The sequence below is a fragment of the Gadus morhua genome, chromosome 5 (genome assembly GCF_902167405.1).
Source record: "Gadus morhua chromosome 5, gadMor3.0, whole genome shotgun sequence".
Taxonomy (NCBI): Eukaryota; Metazoa; Chordata; class Actinopteri; order Gadiformes; family Gadidae; genus Gadus; species Gadus morhua.
In genome coordinates, this window is record NC_044052.1 from 603,563 (window position 1) to 628,473 (window position 24,911).

Here is a 24,911-nt window from a genome sequence, read left to right on the forward strand (position 1 = left end):
CGTGGCTACGGAGGATCGCATTTCTCCACAGCAGTCGAAGTGCTCATATGCGATATGAACGACATTTATCCAGAGGGGGCCTGTGTGATCCTGTCTCTAGTGTTTTGTGTGATTTGACTGGCAGTTTGTCTGCTTATAGATCGGAATGAAGCGGCCACCGATTATTGACAGGATGGGTACTTTATTCTACCGGACTCGTTCGCTTCTTCACTAGACACACGCGCTACCGCTCGCTCTCCTCGCTCGTCCACTCACTCGCTGACGTCACTCACACACGCATACGCACATTGCCATTCTGGCGCACACACATATGCTACTCGTAACGCCTCGTTATTGCGACGTTCATGACCTTCAGGTTTTTCTCCATCTATTGAAAGTTAGGCTATTAAACATGTTGCATTCTATACGGCCTGATTATGTCATTATTTAAGCTACATAGCCTAATAAGTAGTGCTAATAAGGATATTTGACTAAACCAACCAAACAGTTGAAAAAAGCATCCTCCCACACGTTATTTCTTTATTCATTTAGCTATACTTCAATAGTATTCTTTCTGTTCAAATCTTTTCAGTGTCCCAAATTATTTGTTATTAAATGTTACATTAAGTTAATTGGTATATAAGTGTTGTTTAAATAAAATACTTTTTAAATTTCAAAAAATCGTGGGATGTATCGAACCGTGGGTCACAAATCGTGATACAAACCGAATCGTGAGTTTGTGTATCGTTACAGCCCTAGTCTGTTGGGTCCTGGTCTTCACTCATATATTGAAAGACACTTTCCTCCGGGGAAAGGGTTGTAGAGAAAAAATATTGGTCGATCTATGCATGAAGACACATTATGTATAGAGACAGAATCAGCAGTCTCTTTTCCAGCAAATGGCTTTTGTGTGGTACGTGCGTTTGTCTAGTTAAAAATAGCATGTCCCCTCAAGAGTCAATGCATAGCCATAAGCATGTGTGTCTATTGACACAAAAGTAGCATATCCTTTACCATTCATGGACATTAACATGGTGTTTTGTTGCTCATGTTTTCAAAGCTATACCCATGACACCTGTGAAACGTCCACAGATACAGCTCCTCATCCCCAAGACCAATCATCTACCAACCTTCGCAAATCCAGACGATATACAAGACAGGGGGAAAATGGAACAATTCAAACTAGAGTTCAATAATGCGATTGTGGAACTGCTCCTCTTGCCCTGAGCACATTGAAGTGCCTGGCTTTAAAGGTGAGGGCCTTGGACGTATTCCAATCCAGAGAAGATGTTCAGGCCGGTGTCATTGCGGTTTTAGGTGTTGATGTTATTTGGTTGTTGTCAGTAAAGTAAAAGTTCTTCTGCTTCAGTAAATAATAGCAGTGCAGCACAGCTCCAGTTTGACTGCTGCCTGCCAACGTGCACTGTGTAGTCAGAGCCGAGGTGCGTTCTTCTCCACAGGCAGCAGGGTGTGCTTACCTGGTAATAACTGCGGATCTGTCTGGTGAGCACCGTCAGGTTGTAGAGACGAAGGGACACATCATTGTTCACGTTCTTATTCAGGCGCTGATTGGTTGGGCTAGGGTCACTACGGAGACACAAATACAGCAGTCTTAATTAACACACACACACACACACACACACACACACACACACACACACACACACACACACACACACACACACACACACACACACACACACACACCCCTATGAAAACAGTTGCACACAGACACACACACACACACCAACAAGGTTGTGTGTGTTTTTCCTAATAACTGATTTGCATAGGAGAGGGAGCAGGGAGGGGCTTTGTCGGCTTGGTTGACATACTAATGCGAGAGGATGGTTGTTTAAGGTCCATTTGAATCTCCTGTCCATAGACACCATGAAGCACCATTTATATGTTGCACAATGTTAAAATGAAGCAGGCCACTTCCAAACAAGGCTGTCATTATTTAATCAATAAGTCTTTAGTTCTTCTTTCCAGATTAAAGCATTGGGTCTGCCTATATTGGTTCAATAGAGTGCATAAAGTACATCAATCGGACACGAAAAGCAGCAAAGCAAATTAAGTTACAGGAGAATACAAATACATAACGCACTGATAACTAAGTATCAAGTCCTGGAGTCCCTATGACTGGAGTGATGTGCTTTGGGCTTTTTTCTATCAGTTAGAAAGGATGTATAACATAATCTTTAGCAAGGATGTGGTCACACACACACACACACACACACACACACACACACACACACACACACACACACACACACACACACACACACACACACACACACACACACACACACACACACACACACACACACACACACACAGGAAACGTTTACTCACTCAACCCTTTCATACTATCTGGACTCCTCAATGCACCTGCACACCAAAGCACAAGCTCTCTTTCGACACTGTGTGCCGCTACCTACATCTGGGTCATGATCTTGTGTAGAAAGACGCCGTCCACCAACTCCATGAACAGGTTGACCCGCTCCTCCGAGCTAACCCCGTCTGGGGAACCCAACGGACCCAACGTCTGGATCTAGCAACCAGAGAGAGAGACAGAGAGAGACAGAGAGAGAGACAGAAACAGAGAGTGAGGGATGAAATTGTAAGCAAACAATAGTATACTACTTTCATCATAGGATGAAATCAAACAATGATTCTAAAAAGTGTTAAATGGAAAACTTTCACTGACACGCTTGGGGAAACTCCCAACACTTTTTAATGTGCGGCTGTGTGCATGATAATCGCTGTGCAAATAATAACAAAGCCAGGAAAATGTGGATGGATGGCTGGCTGTCTGGCCTGTGAGCTAGCCTAACAGGATATGAGGTCACGGGAAAGCAGGAAGTAGGCCTACATCAAGTCCAATGACCTGCGCCGATGGACTTGACGACTTGAAGAAGAAAAAACCTGAAGCAGTGCAAATTAAACCGAAAAAAGGTATTTGTGAAGCAACATGAAAACAACATGGATTCAGGATTAGGGTCACAGTATCTCTCTTTGCATCATGACACCAAGCTCCCAATGCAGACATCAGACCATCTGGGTCAACACTTAATCATTAAACGTATGAGGAGGTCATGAACAACTGGTCTGAGAACGTCAGTAGCGACCACTAGGCACCTACTAGATGAAGTTATGAACTGTAGGTCTGAGAACGTCAGTAGCGACCACCTACTAGATGAAGTTATGAACTGTAGGTCTGAGAACGTCAGTAGCGACCACCTACTAGATGAAGTTATGAACTGTAGGTCTGAGAACGTCAGTAGCGACCACCTACTAGATGAAGTTATGAACTGTAGGTCTAAAAACCTCAATAGTGACCTCCTACTAGATGAAGTTATGAACTGTAGGTCTGAGAACCTCAATAGTGACCTCCTACTAGATGAAGTTATGAACTGTAGGTCTGAGAACCTCAGTATTGACCTACTGTGTTGAACTGAAACGTTGTGGCACAACATCCACTGTCTCCAATACCTCTAAACACGTAGAAGGACAAAAGTTGACACATCCACTGAACTGACTGATGATCGACCGGCCAGGCAGTGCATAAACAGTATATAGTACAAACAGGAGAAGTAAAACACAACCCCATGTTGAAAAGCCCATAGATTATTTAGATGTATTAAATATAATTGGATAAAGTTGAACATGAATACACGATACAGTTAAATGTACTAGTGCTTACAGATACAGTTGAGCTGACCTAGAGCCCTTCAGAGATAAGGTCATTGACCTGACTGAGGGAGAGAGAGTGAAACACCACTCACCCATAAGTGAAGAACCCCTCACCCATAAGAGTGAAGAACCACTCACCCACACCACCAACGGCGACTCCATGAATTGGACCAACAACTCTGATAAAGTCAGATCCATGTTGATTGTCTACAGAACAATGCTTCCACACGTTCCTCACTGGTCCTTACTGGTCCTCACTGCACCGGTCCTCATCGGTCGTCACTGCTTCAGCTCACAAACTGTGGTCTGAAGCGGTTCCCGAAACATCGTAAAAGTAACTGCGGTGAAAGTAACCGTTTGTCCGAACTTCGCACCACACTTCTGTGTTGCCAAGGAGATCCGATTCAGACCGTAAGAAGATCTATTGAAAGTTTTTTTTTGTCATGAAGCTCAATAAAACGCCAGGATTGCCCGATATTGAACCAAATTAAAGCGGCTTGGCGGGTTTTACACGTTATTTTCCTATTCCTATATCCTTTGTTTAGAGTGTCATTGTATAGTCAATTCTACACGAGGAAGAGTGACACTAAGCGAGGTCAGGTTTGACGGACAGGGGTGAGGGCCAATGCAGTGCAGGAAGCTGTAGTCCCGCCTCTCAGATAATATAGCCAATCAGTTACCCTGAGCGAGGTCGGATTTGACGTATATGGGTGAGGGCCAATCTAGGGCAGAGGGATGGTACTCCCGTCTCTCAAATGATATGGAGTGGCGAAGTCACGCCCCTTCCGGTAGAGCTCATGATGGGACCTGTGAGATCGAAAATTATTAACCGGTTTCAATGGAGAGAAAGTAATTATTTTCTGGTCCCGCTCTTTATATGCCCCGGATTACACATGTTGTTTGTGGATTTAAATTATAATTTTTCATGTCAAGAGTTTGACCGTTTATTGTGCAATTGTTCAGTTGAAGACTGTAGAGAAAACACAATGAGAAAGACAGTCTACTACACGCTCGTAGTCACGCTTCCTGCGACTGGCGTGGACAAGACCGACAATCTCCTTCTCCCAATCGGCATAACTGAAACTCTCCACATGCCAAATTACTGGATATCAATTAAAGACTCATAATTATCTTAATGCCATGTACTAAAAAAAAATAAGTTTTCTCTTTTCAAAACGCCACCTCAAGCGTTTTATTAGCCGTTTTATGTTATTTTTTGCTGGAGAAGGAGGGGTGGGCAGCTGAAAGGAGTCGTAGTGAAACAAATGTTTCGGCCCGACATTCGAGAGGTCCTAGTGCACGGCTCCGTTAACTTCTCGTGTCTGAGGTTTTTCCTTTTACTTAACATGAATGACGTTGATGGTTTTTAGGCACTGTGATGACTTTTTATCACTAAAAGTGTTTTAGTGATAAAGAGATTTTTAGACTGGTTCAGCTGCTGCTCACATTCCTCTGCTTGCGTTCATTGTGTAACAGATTAAAGAATGACAAATATTTTTGCATCCTTTAATTTTATATTTTGTGGTTATGTGAGTTTTATTTCACCAAAATCTTGTATTGTTCATGTGGTAGTTTTTAGGTATTGGGAGATTTATTTGTTGTGTAACTGCGCCCTCTATTGGATAGTGGTGGCTATACGCTGGATTTTTGCGTTCCTTTCCCAGTTTGCGTTCCACTGGATTGAGGGAGGTACGTGTCCACAGCAGTGCAATGTGAACTTGAAATATACCTGTTCTAACTTTAGTTTTAGTGCATATGGTAACTTGTATTTCAGGATGTGTGGACTTAAATTGAGTCATGTTTTGTCGAGAACATTTATGTTTTGTGAGCTTTAGATAGTTAACGTAGCTAATCTCGTGGTTTGCGCTCGCCATTCTATCTTCGTGTAGCCCAAATGTTTCAGGGGCCGTATTACAGAAACTTCCTATCTTAAGTCCTAAGTTAAGATAGGAGAAGTGGAGATAGGAGTTTTCTCAATTTGGTATTACAGAAACATATCCTATCTTAATTTAGTAGGCCTAATCCTATTTTATCTCAGGTTAAGATATCCTAAATAGGCGATCTAGCATCGACATTCAGCTTTTATGTCTGTTACCTAGCAACTGATTAAACTTGTTGTCGGATCACGTCACTTCACAGCTGACAGCTGTCATAATCCTAAAATATCCAATAACAACTGGTAGCTATGGATGGGATTGGGAAAAAACAACGTCGTGCCGAAAATTTTAAAGCGGACGAAATAGAAAAGTTGGTGAGTTTAGTAGAAAGCTCAAAGGAAATATTGCATGGGAAATTTTCTATGAGTCTGACCAAAGAAAAGAAAAACCAAGAATGGCTGAAAATAGCCGAAAAGGTGAGCACCGTATCAGCGATCAGTAGAAACGTTGAAAACGTCAAGAAAAAAATTACCACACTGACAAGTGACGTTAAGAAAAAAGCAACGTTCATTTGTAAAGACCGGAGAATTACCGGTGGTGGCAACTCTTCCACTACCCCCCTGCCACCGGCGGAGGACCGGATTGTGGGACTCCTCAGCAAGGCTGACTACGAGGGTAAGCCAGTTTATAGACCTCCGTAAAGTGCTGTTGGTAGATACGGAGAGCCTGTCGGAGATCCTTTCTTTTTTTTTTTTTCGGAATCACTTCTCCCGTTTGACTCTGCACATTGTTTACTTTGCACATTAAGCACCAATAAAACACCAAATAAGATTTGAAAAGCTTTGGAAGTTTATTTACAACCCTATTTACATGGTTTGTAGTCAACATATAAGATCGATCGGACGGCGAATTGCATTGCGTATCCGACATCCCAACGGAGAACTTCGAAGAGTGAAGCTTATGTCTATCTTATAATGTTTGACGTTCTCGTTCTCCCTGCTAGTGATTATGTTTCTTGACTTTATATTATAGCTGCTATGATATGATATATGATAAGAAAGATACACTAGTTAACATTCTGGCTGTCCATGCAGGCATCGATGGAGGCTTTGAGACTGGGTTGCCAGTGGACTTCTTGGAGACCACAACTTCAGTCAGTGAAGTTGTTGAAGTCGATGCTACACAACCGCCTCCTGGTAAGATGTTAGGCTACTTGTAAGACATTGTGATGATGATGACTTGGGGTCATATGTCAGCTAAACTGTCAGTGATCTCGTCATTCATAATCTGTTTATAGCTTAAATGACATTACATGAATGTGCATACTGTAGGCGAACCTGCGGGAGGTTCTTGGGGCCATCCGCCGGGCCGGGTTGCGGCTGAACCCTGCCAAGTGTTCCATGCTGGCCAGGGAAACGCTGTTCTTTGGGCACGTGGTGAACGAGCATGGCGTGGCCACTAACCCGGCCAAGGCAGCTGCAGTCCGGGACTGGCCGACCCCCATTAACGCCGGTGAACTGCAGAGTTTTCTGGGCCTGGCGGGGTACTACCGCCGGTTCGCCCAAGACTTTGCCCCCTCCACCGCTTAACCGAGGCAGGCCGGCCGTATGTCTGGGACGACGCCTGCGCCACGGCCTTCGCCCGACTCCAAGCGGTGCTCACCGAGGCCCCGGTCCTGGCGTACCCCGACGCTGGTCGCCCTTTCGTCCTCGACACCGATGCCAGTAACGTGGGGGTCGGTGCGGTCCTCTCCCAGGGGGTGGGGGAGGGGGAACGTCCCGTCGCCTACTTCAGCCGCACTCTCAGTCGGGCGGAGCGCAATTACTGCGTGACCCGACGGGAGCTGTTGGCTGTGGTCCTGGCCGTGCGGCATTTCAAGCCGTACCTACATGGGAAGCGTTTCCTGGTCCGCACCGACCATGCGTCCCTCACGTGGCTCTTCAGTTTTAAGAACCCTGAGGGCCAGGTGGCTCGATGGCTGGAGATTCTGCAAGAATACGACTTTGAGATCCAGCATCGGGCGGGGCGTATCCACAACAACGCCGACGCACTCTCCCGGCGCCCCTGTACGGTCCTGGAGTGTCGCTACTGCCTGCGACAGGAGGAGCGGGTCCACGAGTCTCCGATGGTGGCGGCTCTCCAGACCACCGAGGCTGACCAGACCATCGGTGAGGCAGAGGGGTGGCTCCTGCTGACGGTGAGTCAGTTGGAGCAGCAGCAGCGGGCCGATGAGACCCTGGCGTTGGTGAGGGACTGGCTGGAGGCGGGGCAGCGCCCCAGCTGGCCGGAGGTGAAGGCCTACCACCCCCAGTGGGGATGCTTCCGGCTCCACAACGAGGTGGTCCACCGCAGCTGGCAGGACCCTAGGGGTAAGAAAAACATTCTGCAGCTGTTGGTGCCCCGTGCGCTTCGTCCCCAGGTGCTGCAGCTGGTCCACGGCTCGGTGGGAGCGGGGCACTACGGGAACGCCAAGACCCTGCATCGCCTGCGGGGGCGGTTCTACTGGCCGGGCTGTCGACGGGACGTGGAGTTGCATGTCCACTGCTGCGACACCTGTACGGCGCAGAAAGGGCCTGCCCAGCGTTCCCACGCCCCGCTCCAGCAGTACGGAGCACCGATGGAACGGGTGAGGGTCGACGTCCTGGGGCCGTTTCCAGTCACCGACTCCGGCAACCGCTACGTCCTCGTGGCCATGGACTACTTCACCAAATGGCCCGAGGCGTATGCGGTGCCGGATCAGAGCGCCGCCACCACCGCAGAGAGGCTGGTGGAGGAGATGTTTGCCCGTTTCGGGGTCCCTGCCGAGCTCCACAGCGACCAGGGGCGGAACTTTGAGTCCCAGGTCTTCGGGGAGGTCTGCCGGCGGCTGGGGGTGCACAAGACAAGGACGACGCCGCTCCATCCCCAGAGTGACGGGTTGGTGGAGCGGTTTAACCGCACCCTGGCCACCCAGCTCGCCATCCTCAACAGCCAGCACCAGCGGGACTGGGACCGCCACCTGCCCTTGGTCCTGTGGTCCTATCGGACGGCAGTGCAGGAGTCCAGTCACTGCACGCCAGCTGCCCTCATGTTCGGGCGGGAGCTCCGGACACCGGTGGACTAGGTGTTCGGATCCCCTCCCGAGCCTGAGATCGCTGGGGGTGCGGCTATGGAATATTTCCGCAGGCTGAGGGATCGCCTGCTGGTGGTCCACGACTACATCCGCCAGGCTCAGGCTGCCTCAGGGGTGAGGCAGAAGAGGGGCTATGACACTCGCTGCCGGGGACGAGCGTTCACACCCGGGGACAGGGTGTGGGTGTACTGTCCCGTCAGAAAGAGGGGGGTCTGCCCTAAGCTGCGCAGCCACTGGCAGGGACCGGGGGAAATCCTCGACAGGGTGTCCGAGGTGGTGTACCGGCTGCGGATGGCGGGCGCCCGGGGGCGTGTGGTAGTGTTGCACCAGGACAGACTCTCGCCGTACCGCCCCCTCGCCCCGGTTGTTGCTGCTGAGGGAGGCGGAACTCCTCGTGGTTCCCCTGCCGGCTCCCCTGTCCCTGCCGGCTCCCCGGATGGGGCCGTTGGCCCTGCGGCTGTCGCCCCTAGGGGGGCTCAGCGGCCGAACCGGCGGTGCCGGGCCCCTGAACACCTTAAGGACTATGTGTCGGGTGATGGGGTCGTCGGGGACGACTGACCCCTCAGATGGGAGCTGTGTAGCGACCAGTGTTCGCAACGTGTTCATTCTCTTCCGGGTTCGTGCCGGGGATTCTGGGGGATTCTCAAAGTGCATGTTGTTGCGGTTATTGTTGCTGTTATTGTTGTTGTTCTGTGTCCGTTGCTAGTTGTTGGTGTTATTAATGATCAGTGGGGTTTATGGGTTGGGATTGTTCATTGTTGTGTGTTGTTCTGTTGTGTGTCGTTGTTGCCACCATCACCGAGAATGACTTGTGTGTTAGTTAGGTGGGCTGTTCTATGTACGTGTTGTTGAATCAATAAAAGAGGGTGTTTCTGTAGTCGAGCGGTGTATGAGGCACAGAACCCAGTTGACCAAAAGCCTGACTCCGTGTTCTTCCTGGTCGGCGCTACAATACATTAAATCATCGAACATATCTGGCACCAGGATTATTTCCCTTTTATTGGTAGGCTATGCTAATCAGAATTCTTTGTTTTTGCAGAAAAGAAAACACGTCCGCTGAAGGCATCACCAGAAACCCTTGCTCTGCTAGAAATTGAGAGGGAGAAGCTTCAATTATACAGAGAGAGAGTCGCCATTGAAAGAGAGCGACTCCTCCTTGAGAGGGAAACATTTGAATGGGAGAAGAGTAGGGCCAGAGTGTGCAAAAAATGTTTAACTGAAATATAAATGAATGAATTGTAATCTTGACCATTGTGTTGCTTCTATTTTTTTAAAAAAATCTAATATAAGTCGATTTCTTGTGTTCATTCCATTGAAATGGACATCCTGTGCCTCTTCGGGGTACTCCATATCCTGATCTGGTATGTCTGGATCTGGGAGGTTTGCCAGTCTACAGATGTTGTGTAGCACAGCTGTCGCTTTGATGAACAGAACGACATTCTCTGGAGAATATTGGAGATATCCACCACTCATGTCATGGCACCTCCATCTAACATGAGGAAAATATGCAGTTTTAGAAAGATCTTGCAATATATCTTATAGTATATATATATAATATATAATAGTATATAATATAGTAGACCTAAGTATGCCTTGAGCTAGAGGGCCTTACAATGCACTCACATCTTCCAAATGAAACACACCATGCACAGGCCTTTGACTATTTTATGAATATACCTGCTCTTCCAGACTCCGAACAGACGTTCCACTCTTGCCCTGCATTTTTGGTGTGCTTGGTTGTATCTGATAATACAAAGCAAATATCATAAACTGAATGTCCTAACAACACAAATGTGAGAATACTTATATATAAGCTATGCTTTTTTTATTTAGCATACCGCATGTGGTGTGCGCTCATTGGCTACTGGCGTCAAAAGAAAGGGTTTTAATGGGTAGCCAGAATCCCCAAGCAGCCATCCACTCAAACCACTTTCCTCCAGATACGTATTGATGTCACTGCAGATAGACAGTGACAGTTGTTACAACAAGTAAAACCACATTTCTAACAATATAGGCCTAGGGAAATAGTCTTAATCATATACGCCGTCTTGTGTTGAAGACGAAGGCGTCATGACTTGACCCAGGCCACTTCGCTACTAAATGTCGGATGAGCATGTTATGGTCTCCTATTGCCTGAATATTGATCGCATGGTATCCTTTACAGCAAACATAGGTAGCTTCATCCTCTTTGGGCGCTTTAATTGGAAATAAGGATCCGTCCACCAGTCCTATTACACCCGGCATCCTTGCGTGTTCATAGAAGGCTTCCTTGATGATGTTGAGTTCATCACCCGTTGGAAACTTAGGCCCCGTCCACACGAAGCCGAAACGGGCGAAACCGTCACGGTTTCGATCTATCCGGTTTCGAAGTATCTCCGTAAAGACGAAGCCAAGCGAAACCGGATAGATCTGTAGAAACGCTGTAGTAAACATTCCAGGCCCATAAGGGGTGCTGCTTCTGGTACACAAATCCAGAAGAAGAAGAGGCGAGCATGCGCATAAAGGCTGCGCCCCGAACCACTAACAACACAAACAAACAGCTCTTCTACGATGGCGAACTAGATTCTCAATAAATAATGGCTTAGCAACCCAACAAGGGACATGATATGCTGCAGAACGATTACAAGCTTGTAGTCCTCCATCATCTTTTTTGTTGTGATTTCTGAGACTCCGCGGGCTTAAGAGCCATTGGCTAGGAGGTCGAGGGGTGGGGCGATGACGTCATGGTTTGCGGTTTCAGTCGGTTTCAGGCGTCCACCTCCGAGGGTGGTTTCAGAAGTTTGCGGTTTCGGTCAGCGGATTCGCCGGCTTCGTGTGGACGGAAGGCCGAACCGTACAAGACCTTTGCGGTTTCGCCATGAAATCGGCTTCGTGTGGACGGGGCCTTAATGTAACGTCGGGCTAATCCGCCAATGGCTTTTGCCACCTCAGTTAAATTACGCGACACTGCAGGTTGTGAAAGTTTACCTATATCGGCTACTTCGCTCTGGAAGTCACCTTTTGCAAAAAGTCTCTGCAAAAAGCTGACGCATTTGTCAGCTTTACGACAACAGGCAGAGCCCCATGACGGCGTGTCGGTCTCTCCAGAAAAGGTCGTAGCTCCTCGGCCAAACCCAGGATCATTGCCCAGGGAAGCCTGTACCGGCTTATAAGTGTTGTATCGCAATGTAAAACATCGTTGGGATCACTCAAAAGCCTTTCCACAAACATATTTCGTAGATCCCCATTAGGCCTACGTCTACGATTTTGCTGCGCTATATGTAATAAAATAGCAGCCATCTCGCTAATTTGTAACCGTAAATGACAGTTATGACAGTTGTGAGAGCTGATGGGTCATCCTAAAGTTAGGACCGTTTATTTGGGATTTTGGTGATTTAGGATATTTCTGTAATACACATTTCCTATCTGGAGTTAAGATAAGAACACTGACTTTAGGATCGGACGTTCTGTAATGACTTTTTTCCTATATCCGGTCCTAACCCTTGTTACCATAGTTACCAAACAGATAAGATAGGATTTACGAGTTAGGAAGTTTCTGTAATAGCCTACGGCCCCTGAATCTTTGCTCTCATTGAAATTGTACAGCCTACAGAATAAAGAGCCATAAAAGAACGTCAGCGTCCTGTCTTCAGTGCACCGGAACACAACGCAGTAGTTGGCTACATGTTGACCGCGCCGGTGTTACACCGAATTCTGTGACCCACCGAAATGTGTGACCCCAGGGGGTGCTGTTGCAAATGTTCTGCAACATGCAAGTGTGCATTATAACAAAAAACATATATAAAACATAAGATATCCGGTGGGTCTTTCTTTTCTTGATACTAACATTAATTCTAAACAGCATTTTACCCAGTAGCCTATAATAGGAAATGCTCAGAGGTAAATCAGCCTAATTTAGCGCTGACTGTAGCTTTTTATGGGTAAAGAAGCAGCGGTGAAGGACCGTACTAAATGCCCTATCCATTGTATGGGTCTGTAAAATGCTAATCAAATCAATCAATTGTATTTAATAAGCACCTTTTAATAAAAAGGCAAATGGTTGGGGGGAGATCTTATGTTTTATGTATGTTTTTGTCATGCCTGTCTACGCTTCAAACACATGCATATTGCAGAAAATATGCAACCGCGCCCCCTGGGGTCACACTTTTCGGTGGGTCGCAGAATTCGGTGTAACACCGGCTACAATTGCATTCACCATTCATTGATCCATTTATTCAAAAGATCAAAAGACAAAGAACGGGTGCATTGATATGGGTGGGCTACTCCAACCTCGTTGCTGATCGATATGTTACCATTTATTTGTATCTAAATAATTGATAGCCTTTTTCGTAAATAGTTGGATGGAATCTGTTTCTTAAGCAATAACATTGAACTGTATTGTTTTCTAGGCCAACATAAATTAACTATGTTGTTGGTATTATATGTTATATGTAGAGCTGTCAGTTAAACGCGTTATTAACGACGTTAACGCAAACCAATTTTAACGGCGTTAAAATTTTTATCGCGCGATTAACGCAATTATTATATTTAAAAAAAAATATATATATTTTTTGGCTCAAAACAAAGAAGCAGCTCCCATGATGCAGAAGCATATCTCTCCATATTGCCCTGCGCCATTGAGCAGTTTACGTAGGAATGAATGAGCACCATTTTGGAATCCGGTGTCCATTCTATAATATGTCCATGAGAGGAACATCAAGGAGATATTTGCTTCCGCATCATGGGCGCCTAGCCACTCCCTTCTGCATGACGTGCCGAATGCAGAAATATTCTCGTTAACTAGCATTTTTAGCATTGTAGCATCATCAGCGAGAGGTCTGAGCGAGCACAGTTGCATTGTTTACCGACCATGGAAGTATAAGTTAATAACCCCCTCCCCGATGATTCTCTGTATGTGATATTTAAAATACACTCACCAGCAGCAGCAGCGGAGGTGAAATGTTATGTTTTTCGCGCACAATTTTCTTTGTGTGCTCGCAAAACGCACCCTGCCGGGAGGTTTCTATGTGTCTGCTGGCAACATACACACAGTACATTTGTGCACAGTAATGAGCAGGGGAAAGAAGGGGAGATTGAACATATTACAAGTATAATCTTTAAAACCATTATTTACATTTATTTAACAAAAAATATTTTATATCAACAACCACCCTATACATTAAAATCCCATAACCCAAATACTACAACAATCGAAAAGGTCCTAGCCTCAAACCAATGCATCTTCCCACTCCCTCCCCTCTCCCCATCACAAAGGTTGTAGTAGGAGCATAAATAGGCCATGCCTCTATTTAACAAGTTTTGGGGCTCTAGAGTCAATAATGGCGACGCTACTGAAAATGTTGCTAAAAAGAAATTTCTTAAAAATAAGTAGAGATATATTTTTCAAAACATAAGGTTGCAGTAAGACCATAAAGACAGGGCTCTAAAGAGCGACCAATTTGGTCGCACATGCAACCTAATTTCTCAATGGTGCGACTAAAAAAAATCAGAGGTCGCACCGGTGCAACCAGCTGTTCAAAAAGAAAAAACCTCTGCGACTCTGAAAGTCTCCCTGTGGGTCAACCTTCAACAACAGACACACATATAGGCCCATATCATGGTCTAAACCAATCAGAGATAATGAAGGGCGGGACCCCCCTCTGATTGGGCGTGGTCCAGATATTCCAGTATAATGCGTGTGCTGTGTGTTCTCACCAAACGCAAAATTTTTCGCCCGTTCGCGTTGTCGCCGAAGTTTTGCCACGCCACACATCATAATTACTCTGGATTACTCACCATTCTCATCCTCCTCGATCTCAGCGCAGCATTCGACACCATCTCCCACCCTCTGCTCCTGGACCGCCTAGCTGGTATTGGGATCACTGGTGCTGCACTCTCCTGGTTTACATCCTACCTCACCGGCCGTCAACAATTTGTTCAACTAAGCAACCACAAGTCTGGGTGTTCAGGTGTCTCACTGGGTGTCCCCCAGGGGTCAGTCTTGGGTCCACTCCTCTTCACCACTTACCTCCTCCCGCTGGGCACACTCCTCCGTCACCATGGGGTCCATTTTCATTGCTACGCTGACGACACACAGGTCTACATCTCCACCAAACCCACCGCTGCCATTCCCCCCACCTCCCTCATCACGTGCCTGGAAGAGATCCGGAGCTGGTTGAGCAGGAACTTCCTGAAACTCAATGGAAACAAGACCGAGGCCCTGCTCATCGGATCCAAATCCACCCTCACTAAATCACAACACACCCCAGCTCCACTCATAATTATCGATGGATTCCCAGTACCCTTCTCCTCCAAAGTCAAGAGCCTCGGCGTCATCCTGGACAACACCCTCTCATTCGCACCCCATATTCACAACATCACCCGGACTGCATTCTTCCACCTCCGCAACATCGCCAGACTCCGCCCATCACTGACCCAATCCAGCACTGAAATCCTAGTTCACTCATTTGTCACATCACGCATAGACTACTGCAACGCCCTCCTCACCGGACTCCTCACCAAACTCATCAACAGACTGCAGATCATTCAGAACTCAGCCGCCCGGATCATCAACCGCACCAAATCATCTGACCACATCACCCCTGTCCTCATTCAACTTCACTGGCTCCCAGTACACTACCGCATCCAATACAAAACCCTACTCCTCACCTACAATGCTCTCCACAACCTAGCCCCCAGTTATCTCTGCGACCTCCTCCAAGAATACACTCCCTCCCGCTCCCTCCGCTCAACCTCTGCTGGACTACTATGTATCCCCACATCACGACTCACTTCAATGGGTGCCCGGTCATTCAGCTGTTCAGCACCCAGGCTCTGGAACTCCCTCCCCTCACACATAAAACAGTCAGACACCATTACAACCTTCAAGTCACAACTCAAAACTCACCTGTTCAAACTCGCACACAACGTCTAACTGATCACTGTTTTGATTGGTTTTTTTTTGTTTTGTTTTGTTTCGTCTTGTTTTTGTTATATTTATTTCTTATTGCTTATGTTTATTTATTTATTTATTTATTTTTTCCACAATGTCTTGTTTTTTAAAAAATGTATGATGACTATATGCTCTGTAAGGTGACCTTGGGTGTCTTGAAAGGCGCTTCTAAATTAAATGTATTATTATTATTATTATTATAATCTGTCGCTGTGCGCTGTGTCAAATTTGTCGTGCCACAACAAGATAACCACCATTGCATGTCTATACCTTTTGTGGAAGAGGGAGGGACAGTATATTCATAATATTGTAATTGTTCTGGCACCTGAGCACGTAGCGATGCACACATCACCAGACAGCTAAACACTTTTCCCCAACAAAACTTGAATACAGGATCAATGATGAAAGTCCGTAGAGGATGTTGTCGACATCCACTTGAATGTCCATTTATTGATTGTTGTTGAACAAGTTGTTGCAGGTTTAGAAGTGTGAAACTGAAAATGAACCAATATGCAAATTGGTTATAAAAACGTAGTTATAAAGTTGTGAAATACAATGAAATACGAACGTAAATAATTACATAAGACATAGATGAATTAAGTTACTTACAAACAAAGCTTCTCCAAGGCTTACAAGGATGAATGATGTGAGATAAAAAAGACGTTTCACCGTGTGGATCTCTGGCTCAAATGACAGATCAAAATGGCTGCCGAAATAATGACAGATCACGTCTGAAATCACGTGACTAACAACGTGACTCTTATCAGCCAATGAGAATGAACGCAATATTAAGAATCTACGAAAGAACTGAATACAAGTAATGGCCTGCAGGGGGCTCTAAAGTGCCTAATACAAACTCAAAATGTGTAACGTAACACTCCCCGCCTGGTATTGAACACAATAACACCTTAAATAACCAAACATCTGGGGGTCAATCGAGAGTCTGTTTGATCCTAAGGGGTCATCAGCACCACCACTTCAGTGATAGGGCGAAGGAAGTTCTTGGAAGTGCCTCCTCTAGTTACTTTGAGCTCCAACTTCCTGATCTTTCCGTCACTTCCAGGGAAGGTTTTAGTCACCAATGCCATGGGCCACTGGTTTCTCTTCAGCTGAGTATCGCGAAGAAGCACTAGGTCTCCCTCCTTGATGTTGGGCTGGCTCTTCTGCCACTTAGAACGACTCTGGAGGGTTGAGACATACTCACGCCGCCACCTTTCCCAAAAGGTGTTGGCCAAGTGCTGGACTCTTCTCCATTGCTGACGGTGTAAGTCTGCGTCGACGAAGCAGCCTGGAGGAGGATATGGACAGCAAACCTTCTGGGTAAGAATCGTGTTGGGAGTCAGAAGTAACGGAGCGTCTGCATCGGTAGAGATGGTTGTCAGAGGTCTGGCGTTGATAATGGCCGAGACCTCTGCCATCGTAGTAGACAGAACGTCGTGGGTGAGTAGGGAAGGTGGAGTCTGACTTAGCATGGAATCCAGAATCCTTCTTGAGATGCCAATCATCCTCTCCCACACACCGCCCATGTGTGATGAATGAGGTGGGTTAAAGATCCATGTACAACCCTCTGCACTGAGGAACTTAGAGATGTTGGGCTCCTGGTCGTCTTGCAAGAGTACTTGCAGCTCTTTACAGGCTCCCTTGAAATTTGTGCCACAGTCTGAACGAATAAGCTTCACAGGACCCCGGATGGCAAGAAATCTACGCAGAGCGTTGATGAAGCTTGATGTGTCCATGGCTTCAATGAGCTCTATGTGAACAGCACGTACACTGAGACAGGTGAAGATAACTGCCCACCTTTTGCTGTTGGCAGCGCCTCCACGGGTGCGTCGAGTAGAGATACTCCAAGGACCAAATACATCGATGCCTACGTTAGTGAAAGGAGGCTCTGTACTTAGACGATCTGGAGGGAGGTCGGCCATCTTTTGCTCTGCTGTTTTACCTCTGAGTTTGTTACACGTGACACACTTGTGTAGAAGCTTTGCGATGCACCTCTTGGCTCCGACCATCCAAATGCCATCTGCACGTATAGCTCCCTCCGTGAAGATCCGGCCCTGGTGTTCGACTCTCCTGTGGTAGTAGCTGGTAAGTAGAGCGCCGACGTGGCTGCGACCAGGGACAATGAGAGGGTGTTTCTCCTCCGCGGTAAGACTTGAGCGTTGAAGCCGGCCACCGATTCTCAAGAGTCCGTCACAATCGAGAACAGGATCCAACTTCCTCAGTGAACTGTCGTTAGGAATGCATATCCCTTGCTGCAGACAGGACATCTCAGTGGGATAGGTTTCTTTTTGAACACATCGAATGATGACCTGTTTTACCTTCAACAGATTGTTGGATGTGTGTGCTTTTGAACATTGATGCCAGCCTTTACATTCTTTGTTTCCAGTTGTAGTGCTGGATCTGATGACGTCTGTGATGTGGATGAGTGTGGCTATGGCTCTGATGAGAGACTGCCATGTTGAAAACCGTTCAAACCGCTGAGAGCCCAGGTTTGGGCTGGTGCATGTGGTTAGGTGAGATCGCACTTCTGCGTCAGAGTCTGGGTCCACAAGGCTGAAAGGTGTTCCCAGTGGGATGTCTTCTTTAGACGGTAGCAGCAGAAAGTCAGGCCCGGTGAGCCAGCTCGTGTTGGTGAGCAGTGCTGCATGTACTGGTCTGGTTGCTACGTCTGCTGGGTTCTGGCCGGTGGGCACGTAGTGCCACTGGTTGGGGCTTGAGAACTTCCTGATGTGTTCTACCCTGTTACTGACATACACATAGAACCGGCGGGTTGCGTTATAAATGTACCCAAGCACAACCTTGCTGTCTGTATAGAACCGCACATCATCAAACTTCAGATCCAACTCTCTTGAAGCCAATTCTGCTATCTCACCCAGGACTGCTGCTCCCAGTTCAAGCCGCGGGACTGTATGGACTGACATCGGAGCTAACTTTGCCTTTCCTATGACGAATCCTACATGGACTTCGCCGCTGTTGTCTAGCACCTTGAGGTAAGCTACTGCAGCAATGGCCTTCACAGAAGCGTCTGAAAAGATGTGTAGCTCCACGCGCTGGGCGTTGGAAACAGATGTGCTTGTGTAGCAACGAGGAGTCTCAAAGCTTTCAAGGGCTTGTAGTGAATCCCTCCAAGCAATCCACTCGGTTTCCTTTTCAGCAGGGAGCGGCTCGTCCCAATCGACGGTGTTGTGGGTGAGTTCTCTCAGAAGGAGCTTTCCTTGTATGGAGATCGGTGCCACCAGGCCAAGTGGATCGAACAAACTGTTCACACAAGCGAGCACACCTCTGCGTGTGAAGGGTCTATTGGTGTTGGCGACCCGAAAAGTGAACGTATCTCTGCTCAGGTCCCAATTCAATCCTAGGCTGCGCTGCATCGGTGGAGAGTCAGTTTCCAGGTCGAGGTCCTTCAAGTCCTTGGCATACTCAGAGGATGGAAACGCTTGCATAACTGCTGGACAGTTGGACGCAATCTTGTGGAGACGTAGGTTGGACATTGCTAGCATACCTCGTGCTGCTGTAAGTAGGTTGACCGCTTGAGACACAGAGGGCAGAGATTTGAGGGCATCGTCTACATAGAACTCTCTATGTACGAACTCTTTCGCTGCGTGACCAAACTCCTCTTCTCCGTGTAGAGCAGCTCGTCTGAGGCCGTAGGTCGCTACCGCTGGAGACGGACTGTTGCCAAACACATGGACCCGCATCCGGTATTCTACAACCACGTCCGTAGGGTCGTTGTTCCTGAACCATAGGAACCTAAGAAAGTTCCTGTGATCTTCTCTCACGATGAAACTATGGAACATCTGTTCGATGTCGGCGGTGAAGGCAACCTGTTCACATCGAAAACGCATCAGAACTCCCAGCAAACTGTTGTGAAGATCTGGTCCGGTCAACAACACGTCGTTCAGAGACACTCCAAGATGTTTGGCGCTGGAGTCAAACACAACTCTGATTTGACCTGGTTTGTGGGGGTGATACACTCCGAATGTGGGGAGGTACCAGCACTCCTCTCTGTTAGTCAACGGAGGAGCGAGCTCTGCATGATCTTGATCGAAGATACGTTGCATGAAGGTGACAAAATGCTCCTTCATCTCCGGCTTTCTTCCAAGCGTACGACAAAGAGAGTTGAAACGATTCAGAGCTTGCTCTCTATTGTTAGGCAGAAGTGGTCTTGACCGGCGGAACGGAAGTGGGGCTACCCAGCTGTTGCCGTCGTCGATGTAGCTCTCTTTATCCATTAACTTGATGAACAGCTTGTCTTCAATAGAGGGAGCGACCTTGTTGTCATCTTCGGTGCGTTGGAATATCTTGCTTCCCAAGGAGTCATCGTAACCGCATCTCTCTGCTTCGCGAGTCGGTGGTGAGCTTGACAGTTCAGAGAGACTGTTGGTGCTTGGGGTCTTCACGGTGAGTCTCTCCTTAACTGTGAGATGGTTCGGACAGGGTGAGAAGTGTGAATGGCGGCCGTTCTCCAGAACGTGAGTGCGGAACACACTTGCATGTTTGGGTTTGTGAGCTGTGCCTAGGCAGACCTCACCGATGATGACCCAACCAAGATCCAAGCGTTGGGCATATGGTGCGCTATTAGGTCTGTTGCGCTGGTCTCGTACCTTGTGAGCCTGTAGGACACCACGCCCAAGGAGAAGAAGGATCTGAGCCTCTGGGTCAAGCGGAGGAATGTGTTCAACAATGGAATTGAGGTGAGTGTGATATTTTGCTACTTCTGGAGTAGGTATCTCGGACCTGTCTTCAGGAATGTAGTTGCATTCAATGAGTGTCGGAAGATCTATACTGAGATTTCCATCCAAAGGTTGTGCGACAAAGCCTCTGCCTCTCCTACCTGACATTTCAGTGAGACCGGCACACGTACGTAATGTGTAGGGAGCTTCTGAGCTTTCAAGGTTAAAGAGGTTGAAGAACTCTGGCCTGGCGAGTGACCGGTTGCTCTGGTCATCAAGAATGGCGTAGAGTCTCACTGACCTGTTTGGTTCTCCCTTAGGATGCACTGTGATGAGGCAAATTTTAGAGCAGGAGCTAGGTCCGTTGTTTCCTCCACAGATCTCGGTGCACATGGAGTTCACTGTAGGAGGAGGTTCCGACTCCCCGCCGTTCTCTGCCTGAGGGGACTGGTTAGCCCAAGGAACTGGCCCAGCGTGAAGAGCCGATATATGCCTGTCACTGTTGCACTCCTTACAGTGCACTTCTGTTTTGCAATCTTTGGCAACGTGTTTGTTTGAAGAACAACATCGAAAACATATACCAGCTTCTTTGAGAAATGCCTTGCGTTCTTCGATATGTTTGGATCGAAAGCCTCTACAATGTTTGAGGGGGTGAGGCTTTTGGTGGATGGGGCACTGTTTACTGACATCAGGCCTAGCACTGGAAGTCTCTGTTGTGTCGGAGTCGGAAACAGGAGAGACATCCGTTATATTGGTGGATACGAAGTTTCTTATCTTCTTATCTGCAGCGTCTGGCTTAGTTGTTGTAGCAGCTGAACTGGCAAAAGAGAAGCTTGGGTCGTTGCGGATGAGGGCCTCTCTGGAGACGAAGTCAGCAAAGTAGGTGAAAGGTGGGAAGGGCACGTTGTGCGCTAACTTGTAGTTACTCCCCTTAGAAATCCACTTTTCTTGGAGGTTCCATGGTAATTTTTCCACTATGGGGTTCAGACCTCTAGCTGTGTCCAAGCAAGCAAGTCCAGGTAAGTAGCCCTCGCGCTTAGCCGATGCTAGCTCCTGTAGCAGGTCTCCAATCTCTCTTAGTTTAGGATAATCCCTGCTGTTGATTTTGGGAAACTTCTCCACTCTTTCAAAGAGAGCCTTTTCGATCATCTCTGGTGAGCCGTAACACTCCTGAAGACGAGACCATGCCATTTTCAGGCCTTGAGTTGAGTCGTTGACGTGGACAGCTCTTATCCTCTCGATGTGCGCTGAAGACTGCGGGCCTAACCATTTAGTGAGTAGATCGAGCTCTTCGCTGCAGGTGAGATCAATTCCTCTAATGTAGTTTAGGAAGCTCGACCTCCATGCCCAGTAGCTCTCAGGTTGATCATCGAATTTGGTAAGGCTGGAGCTCAATAGTTCGCGCCGAACAAGGAATTGAGCTACCTCACCGAACCCCGTATGGTCACCATAGTGAGTATGAGGAGCCTGTCTGGGGTGAGTGGACGAGAGTGGCTGATGTGTCCCCATTGGGTAGGGGATGTGAGGTTTTTCATCAGGAGCAGGGCTTGGTGCCTGGTTGGTTAAGGCAGGTTGCCTAGATCTGTTGAGGTCTCTATCGAAGGAGTCTTGATTGTATTGCCTTGTGCTATTAACGTTAGCAGGGTTACGTTGTTGAGGCTGACGTGTTGGGTCTGTAGGTGTAGACTCAGAGGCTGCATTTGAATGACGCTCAACGTAGTTAAACGTTCTTTCACGTGGAGATTGAGTTGGAAGAGAAATTATAGTTCTGGAGCCTCTCTCCAATTCTGCTGCAGTTGACTCAAGAGCTTCGGCTTCTGCTTCTGCTGATGCAATCTCTTTGTCTAGCTTTAGGGTAGCAAGAGTAGCGTCCATACGAGCTTTTTCTATTAGTAGATCATTTTCTTTTTGAACAAACGTGGTACGGGCACGTGCGGCTAATACTTTAGCCCTTGCTTTAGCTGCGGCTAGGCTAGCCGAAGAAGACCTTGAGCTTGAGCTGGAGTCACCATACACAGACTTTGTAGCATCTGCTAACGTAGTGTCTTTTTGTTCTTCCATCTTAACGCAGTGAGATCACACTGATGCACTGGAACGGCTAACGGAGAATATCTCTCTTGATCGCGGTAGGTATCCGTTGTTTAGAGCCCGCTGTGATGCTGTTTTTTCACTGTTCTGGCACCTGAGCAAGTAGCGATGCACACATCACCAGACAGCTAAACACTTTTCCCCAACAAAACTTGAATACAGGATCAATGATGAAAGTCCGTAGAGGATGTTGTCGACATCCACTTGAATGTCCATTTATTGATTGTTGTTGAACAAGTTGTTGCAGGTTTAGAAGTGTGAAACTGAAAATGAACCAATATGCAAATTGGTTATAAAAACGTAGTTATAAAGTTGTGAAATACAATGAAATACGAACGTAAATAATTACATAAGACATAGATGAATTAAGTTACTTACAAACAAAGCTTCTCCAAGGCTTACAAGGATGAATGACGTGAGATAAAAAAGATGTTTCACCGTGTGGATCTCTGGCTCAAATGACAGATCAAAATGGCTACCGAAATAATGACAGATCACGTCTGAAATCACGTGACTAACAACGTGACTCTTATCAGCCAATGAGAATGAACGCAATATTAAGAATCTACGAAAGAACTGAATACAAGTAATGGCCTGCAGGGGGCTCTAAAGTGCCTAATACAAACTCAAAATGTGTAACGTAACAGTAATGAACACAGAAGACGCAGTGAATGAAGTATTGAATAGACAGAGATTTATTAGATAGGCCTACCTAATAAACCGTTGGAACACACAAGACCGGAAACATAGCAACGCCGGTAAACAAACCCCGAGAAGCCCAATCCCTACAAGAGCTCCCCGCGCTACGGCCACCCGGAGGCGCACAGAGCTTTAGGCCGTGATATTATATATAAAAATGTTATATATACAAATATTATATTATATACTATTATATTATATGTAGAGCTCCGGGAGTCGCAAACGGTAACATTCACTTTATCCTCCATGCTGCAGTTCACCCCGGACTGAACTGCACTGAGTTTGACGGTTGAACGCTGATTGGCTGTTACGTTACACATGTGACTCAGTGGCCACGCTGGTGAACGCTGATTGGCTGTCGTCACGCGAAATTTGCGTCAAAGTTCAAATATTTCAACTCGAGCGAATTTGTTGCGCCACAAATCCTTGTGAACGCGCTCGCCTGTGCACGGCGAAAGTGTTGCGCGATAAATCAAAACTTGTCGCCGGTTTTCTCTCGCGAAAAATTCGCCCGATACGCGTCTATACGTTCACTTTGTATGGGATCCTGTCGCCCCGTCGGGTTTGGTGTGAACACACAGTTTAGACAGAGAGAGTGGATGTGGAGGAGGGTGACCAGACGTCCCCGTTTTGGGTGACCTGTCCCCGGTCAAAGTCCCCGTTCATAAATGTTATGTTGTGTATGAATTTATTTATTTTGTGTGAATTGGCAGTAGACTTGGGGGTGTGTGTTTGTGTGTGTGTGTGAAGTGATGTAACGTTAAACTAAGTTGTTTATCTGAACTGAAGACCTAACGTAACGTTATAAAAGTCAGTGGACGTCAGGCGCGTCGTTAGCAATTGAAAACATCCGGGGCTTTAGCCCGGGGGGGGGAGCACCGTCCTGACTCCTGCGTGCTACAGTATCTTAATTAATTAAATAATTAATTAATCAATTAATGTATCGATTAATTAATTAAGGGCGCCCCCAACACATAGGTCGCCTATGCCGAGTGCCAGGGCAAAAATAAGACATTAGAATAGCCTATATAGCCTGCGTGCACCTACCCGATGTCAAGAAGCCATCGCTGCTCCGACGGACCTTTCTCCCCCAGCCAGGCAACGGCAAGTAAGTAGTGGTCTGCTTTTATGTTTCATTTTTAAGTTATTACTTATTTTCAGTGTAGGTTTAATGTTACAGATAAAAACATGCTTTATATTTAGTCAGAATTTCAGAGTTCTAATGTTTTCCCGGAATATGCATTCCTAAACTGTTCACGTCAAGTTCTCTTTAAGATCGCATGAGATGATATGTGCTATCGCGCGACCTGTAACCAGGAAGTAAACACTCGCTTGCATGAAATGATATGCGCTATCGCGCGACGTGTAACCAGGATGTAGATTTAAATAATGAAAAAATAATATGTTACTTTCTGTTACTTGCTTATGCTGTATGCAAGTTGTTTAAGAAGCTTATCTCCATATAAATCTGAGCTGTACATGAATCTGTTAATGAAGTCTCATTTCGACTCCTTCCTCCACTTCACTATTCATGTTCTGTTGCTTGCAGTTAACTACAGCCGCCCTTCCTGGGTAACGCCACCACCAATCCCTGGTCATCCATTGAAGCCATCTCTCTCACTCTGCACAGTCACACTGTTGCCGCTTCATTCTCATTGTCTCATAATCTCATTATTATGGCTGCTGTGGATGCTTTAAAAAATAAAAAAATTTCTCTTAGGTAAAATCAAACCAGTGGGATGTTAGATTGAAAACCTCCAAAGCAATGTATTAAAAATCGAAAGACAGTCCTACGTGAAGTTTCTTTTTTGGGGATTTTCAAAATGAGGTACCAGAATGGATTGTCAACCCACTGTTTC

At 46.8% G+C, this 24,911-nt stretch overlaps 2 protein-coding genes and 2 long non-coding RNA genes across 8 annotated transcripts in view; 1 reads left to right on the forward strand and 3 right to left on the reverse strand.

Annotated features, from left to right (window-relative positions):
- ccdc88c (coiled-coil domain containing 88C) overlaps window positions 1-4,286 on the reverse strand; it is a 75,334-nt gene extending 71,048 nt beyond the window's left edge. For 4 of the 5 annotated variants that reach the window (XR_003976695.1, XM_030355733.1, XM_030355732.1 and 1 more), the window contains exons 1-3: window positions 3,811-3,870; window positions 2,418-2,530; window positions 1,458-1,566 (exon numbers count right to left, since the gene is read on the reverse strand). Coding sequence is in view for 4 of the 5 variants with exons in the window: in XM_030355733.1 (XP_030211593.1) it covers window positions 1,458-1,566; window positions 2,418-2,530; window positions 3,811-3,870 (282 nt within the window). In the remaining variant the exon portion in view is untranslated. Of the gene's footprint in view, window positions 1-1,457; window positions 1,567-2,417; window positions 2,531-3,810 lie in introns of all 5 variants that reach the window. The other variant, XM_030355729.1, reaches the window with a different exon arrangement.
- A 1,066-nt stretch (window positions 4,287-5,352) lies between these two features.
- LOC115543427 (uncharacterized) lies at window positions 5,353-6,745 on the forward strand. Its single transcript, XR_003976698.1, has 2 exons — window positions 5,353-6,224; window positions 6,644-6,745. It is a non-coding gene; the product is annotated as an uncharacterized LOC115543427 (long non-coding RNA).
- A 9,264-nt stretch (window positions 6,746-16,009) lies between these two features.
- Window positions 16,010-21,456, reverse strand: LOC115544224 (uncharacterized). Its single transcript, XM_030357089.1, has 4 exons — window positions 20,949-21,456; window positions 20,457-20,729; window positions 16,202-20,246; window positions 16,010-16,086 (listed from the first exon to the last, which is right to left on the reverse strand). Exons 1-3 carry the CDS (start codon window positions 21,454-21,456, stop codon window positions 16,546-16,548), a joined length of 4,482 nt encoding a protein of 1,493 aa, XP_030212949.1. The 3' UTR covers window positions 16,010-16,086; window positions 16,202-16,545.
- A 1,083-nt stretch (window positions 21,457-22,539) lies between these two features.
- Window positions 22,540-22,830, reverse strand: LOC115543571 (uncharacterized). Its single transcript, XR_003976727.1, has 2 exons — window positions 22,732-22,830; window positions 22,540-22,616 (listed from the first exon to the last, which is right to left on the reverse strand). It is a non-coding gene; the product is annotated as an uncharacterized LOC115543571 (long non-coding RNA).
- Between the last annotated feature and the right edge of the window lie 2,081 nt (window positions 22,831-24,911).